Source organism: Sinocyclocheilus grahami, unplaced genomic scaffold, assembly GCF_001515645.1.
Source record: "Sinocyclocheilus grahami isolate Dianchi unplaced genomic scaffold, SAMN03320097.WGS_v1.1 scaffold94.1, whole genome shotgun sequence".
In the NCBI taxonomy this organism is placed as follows: domain Eukaryota; kingdom Metazoa; phylum Chordata; class Actinopteri; order Cypriniformes; family Cyprinidae; genus Sinocyclocheilus; species Sinocyclocheilus grahami.
The window spans coordinates 2036660-2041758 of NW_015505273.1; the positions used below are offsets into that span (position 1 = coordinate 2036660).

At 34.7% G+C, this 5099-nt stretch overlaps 2 protein-coding genes across 2 annotated transcripts in view; both read right to left on the reverse strand.

Moving 5' to 3' along the window:
• Positions 1-913, reverse strand: part of LOC107587632 (cadherin-22) — a 1717-nt gene extending 804 nt beyond the window's left edge. Inside the window, exon 1 of the mRNA XM_016275479.1 lies at positions 871-913. Coding sequence (XP_016130965.1) covers positions 871-913 — 43 coding nt within the window. The remainder of the gene's footprint in view (positions 1-870) is intronic.
• Positions 914-1914: 1001 nt separating this feature from the next.
• LOC107587604 (cadherin-22-like) overlaps positions 1915-5099 on the reverse strand; it is a 100285-nt gene continuing 97100 nt past the window's right edge. The window contains exon 11 of the mRNA XM_016275455.1: positions 1915-2664. Coding sequence (XP_016130941.1) covers positions 2153-2664 — 512 coding nt within the window. The 3' untranslated portion in view covers positions 1915-2152. The remainder of the gene's footprint in view (positions 2665-5099) is intronic.

The following is a 5099-nucleotide window of genomic DNA, read 5'->3' on the forward strand; positions in this document are numbered from 1 at the left end:
ACATTTCTCCAAATCTGATGAAGAAACAAACTCATTTACATCTCTAATGAACTGAGGGTGAGGACATTTTCAGCAAATTTTAATTTTTGCATTAATCCAAATGAGAATTTTCACTCAAAATTCTCATTATTGTAAAGGCCAAAAATATGTTTATAATATTTAAATTGTTATTTATAAATTGCAGATATATTTCTTGTGTTACCATTCATTTATGCAAATTTTAATTAAAAAAATAAATGTATTATATAATTTTATAAAGGTATTATAGTAATGATAATCACCACGGAGAACAATGAGAATTACAAAACAAACAAATAAGGATAAATAAAATAATAAATAAGGATGCTTAACAGAGATGAGAATGAAAATTTGGAACCGAAATATGTTTAATTGTTATTAAAATAAGGTCAAAATGAAATAAAAAAAAAAGTTCTAAAAAACAAACAAACAAACAAAAAGCAATCACTGTCTTTCATTATTTATTTTATTTATTTTTCCTTTTCTTTTGATTTTGGGCTAAAATGTGACCTGGACATATTTTTTGTGTGATGTATCGTCCAGTATGCAATCTTTTGTGGCCCACAAAGTCACCCTAGAAAACCTTTGAAAAACTGTAAATATTTATTGATTAATTCAATTGTATTTTAGCCATACATCTGCATTTTTGGGTGGACATTTAAGGGTGCTGGTTCAGGGAAAAACACAACCACTGCACCCCGTCTCTAGTTCATCATCCTCAGCCCAACACAGAATGATCAAAAATCAATCAAATCACCCAAAGGAAAGCAATCTGGAAACGTTTCGGTACATGTACAAATCATCGGTGAACATGTATATCTTGGGATATCTAAAAAATAATGGATAAAGAACCTGTCAGATGGCCTCGTTTGTTTCTTGTCGTGTATTGTGCCATGTTGTCTTGTCTTTCAAAACTCCCCTTGAAAACCGATTCAATGCCGAACGCAACATCCACAAAAAATTATCTGGATAATTAGTTGAAAAGCAACACAACACACAAAACGTATATGACAAGACAAAACCAATGCTCACAAAACCTGTCAAAGAGTCATATTTCACTCCAAAATCTAAAGAAAGAAATATTCAATTATACTTTGCTGAAAGTAAATGCAGCCTATTTATACAGTAACATATTTTTTTTATGATAACTAAGCACATTTTCCCCAAATTTTTACTTTTTTTAATTGTTAACTACATTACAGTCCAGATAATCTTACTGAGAATAGTGAAAAATACATAAAAGTGAAACATCTAGATGCATTACAGTAATTTTGGAGGCAAAACTCTTAATCGCCATAAACACAATTAAAACAGACTTCATCTTCTTTATGCAAAATGTCATTTCTTATTTTATTCTCTTGATTTGGGGGTGAAGCGTGATTTTGACATGTTTTTGTGAGATTCGCCCCAACAGCCGTTACTTTTCTCCAGCAGAAACAATTCGTATTTTACAAAAAGAGTTTCTAAAAAATAAATACAAAGATTTTCAAGACTGATTTACTGTCACTGATAGTTAGCAAACTCCTCTCAGCGATCCCACCCCAACTCTTTTTTTTTTTGTTTTAGTTTTTTACCCACAGGATATTCAGTCCTTGTCTGTCACCCTGACGAATTAATCAGAAAATTGTCCATTTTTGTATTTCAGTCCATTGCCAGGATGAATAAATAAATAAATAGAAAGCAATAAATACATAAATATCATTTATTTTTTTTTTTTTTTTTTTTTCATTTTTCTTTAAATAAATACATATTCATTTAAGGTTCTTTTTAAATGTTGGTGATTAAAAAGTCTTTCCATTGAATCCATCTGGATCCTGGTGACTTAAAGTCATTTATCGCCACAGATGGGCAAAGAAATCACCAAAAAAGAGCAAAGAATGAGTGTTTTTTGTGGTTTATATGGCACGGCCCCGTTCCTCTTGCTCTTGCTGACAGGTGAGAAGATGTTGGAGGTTTGCCCAGCACCCGGTTATTGTTGTTTTTCTCCTTCAATATTTGTCCTGAACTTTTCTACAAGATGAGAAGTCACTTTACAAAGTGTAACGGGTGACATTAAAACTCTCCAGACTGACTGGGATCCAAACTAGGAACTGCAGGGAGAAAAAAATGACGGGATGCTGTTCACAGGATGGTGCTAGGACGCTTCTTCCTCAGGTTGGGCCGGGGCGTAGTATCCCGCCAGCTGCCTGAAGCGTGGCCCCCAGTCGCTGAGGTACGAGAAGTCCTGCTCCGAGGTGGTAGACAGCGTATGGATGGAGCTTAGCGAGAGAGCCGGTGAGCTGCTGCCCTCGAAAGCGTAAGTCTGGAATGAGTCGTACGGTGGCACCGACAAGTCCGCGTCCGCCTGCTCCACCTTCTTGCGTATGTAGCCTTTGAAAACCGAGAAGTCGGCCGGGCCGCCATCTCCAACAACTCTGTTCTGGATCCACTGCGGGACCGGGCGCTGGTCGGGGCCCGAATCTGAGTTTTTGACCTCGGGGAAGTCGTAGAGGTTGCGCAGGGCACTCATGTCATATGCCTGGGTGTCCTGCTCGCCGCCACCCTCGTCATTGTATTTGATGACGTTGTCGCGCATGTCCTCCTCGTCTTCAGACATGAGCTGGCCCTTCCTGTGACGCTTGAGGGTCAAGATCAGCAGCACCAGGACTAAAGGAACAACGAGAGACAAACAAGACTAGAGATTAGAAAAGACATCATGCTATGAAGAATCTAATCTTCCTTGATCTTTTGAAATGAAAAAGATCAAAAAGAGAATTAAAAGTGACAGTAAAGACATTTATAATGTTACATACTAGGGATGCACCGATACCGATACTCGTATAATGTATAACGAGTGGTTCCCTGCATTATTTTAGGAAAAGGTTTTGTGATTACAGTATTGAGCTGCTGCAATGGAGCAGCTCTAATGCGCCATTAAAATGAAGAGTGAAAGTAACAAAAGCTTATACAATACATTTTAACAGGTAGAATTAAGTGTGGAAATAACTGAAGGTAATATCTGTTTGCTAAATGAAGCCAACTAACATGATTCATATTATTATTATTATTATTATTATTATTTTGTTTCAGTACTCAATATTTAAAAAAATTACAAATGCTGTGAAAAGTACAGGTATTGGTATCGGCAAGTACCAAAAATGAAAGTATTGTATCGGGCTAGTTCTGAAAAAAGTGGTATCGGTGCATCCCTATTACATACAATTTCAAATTTCAAATAAACGCTGTTCTTTTGAATCCATCTACTTGAAAAAAAAGCATTAAAATGCAAAAAAAAAAAATAAATTGTACCATGGTTTTCACACATATATGAAGCAGCACAACTGTTTTAAACATTGATAATAATCAGAAATGTTTCTTGAGCAGCAAATCAGCATATTAGAATGATTTCTGAAGATCATGTGACACTGAAGACTGGAGTAATGATGCTGAAAATACAGCTGCGCATCACAGAAATAAATTACATTTTAATATATAATCACATAGAAAACAGTTATTTTAAATTATGATAATATTTCACAATATTGCTGTTTTTATTGTATTTTTTATCAAATAAATGCATCCTTGGCAAGCATATGAGATGTATTTCAAAAGCACTAAAAAAAGAAAGATACACTGTGGAAATAAAATGATTTGCAAACACCATTTCTTGACTTTAACCTCTCAATGCAAATATGAGGAAAGTAAACTAAATTAACCTCTGAATCTCAGGATAAAAATATAATGCTAAAGGGGAGCTTCGTTAACATATGCCACAACATCACTTTTCATGAGAAATTATGACAATTAATACAGTTTATTTCAAATATGCAAAGCCTGCGCAGGTGTCAAGCATCACAGTTTGCAAGAAAATTACTTATTAGAAAACTAAATTGTTTCAAACAGGAAAAGGAAAATCCATTAACCTCAAATTGACTCTTCAGTAAACAACTGAGCCGCTTCTTGTACTGCAGAAGTCAACTTTCCTCAGCGGATCACACAACAACACGAGGAGGATATTAACAAACACAACCTGGCAACGCTATGCAGCGAGGGAACATATTACAAACCACATCGTAATTTTAATGAGAGATGTGTCCTTTCTGTAGCATTTCAACTACTGCATCATGAGAACAACGCTTGACAACATAATCTCACATCAATTTCTATTAGAATTGACCCTTTGCTAAGCTCCGCCCCTCTTGGTTACTGCTGCTTGCATTAGATTGTACTGAATGATGTCATTTTTGCTAAAATGTGCTTAATATTCAGTCAAAAGTATAATAAGCTCACTGGATATTATTCCTTCTGTGAAAAAATCCAGTAGAAAGAGCATAAACTTCTCAAATAATTACACACACAGCAACAGCTGCTAAACCAGGATTGGTCAATAGCATTTTAAGGCGGAGCTTGTTGAAGTCTAACGACTGCATTATTCATGAGCATTCGAGACTGGTTATTAAGTGATATATCTGCCATCCTAATGTCTTCATTCACTAACAATATGTGATTGAGAAGAGAGATGCAGAAAGGATTACAAATAAATGAGACGTTCACAATAATAAAAAAAATAATAATAAATGTGATTCATGTGTAGCGTGCAAAAAATAAATAAATAAAAAGCCTAAAACATAACGAAATAAAAAAAAATAAAAAATGAAAGGAAAAAAGTACAGCAGGTTATGTTAGTTGAATATCGAATAGAATATTAATTATGAATTACATTTCTAAATATAACTTTTGATTCCATTTAGATAAAATAGACTAAAATAGGCTAAATCATTTTAAATTAAATTAAATTAAATTCAACTAAATTGACACATTACAAAAAAACAACAACTTGCTATTGACCAATCAGAAGCCAGGACCAGAACTAGCATGGAACCGAACCGAACAGAACTATGCTCTCAAACTAGTCTAGAATACTTGGAACACAGATGTTCCATAACCTGACTATGAATTGCAGTGGCGGCTCGTGGGTTTTAAAATAGAGGAGGCACACTAATTGTATTGGTCTGGGATCCCTGCCGATTATTATTATTATATTATTTTCTTAACCACTTTAAAATGGCTTTTTGGTTGCTTTTAGCACATACATAACGACA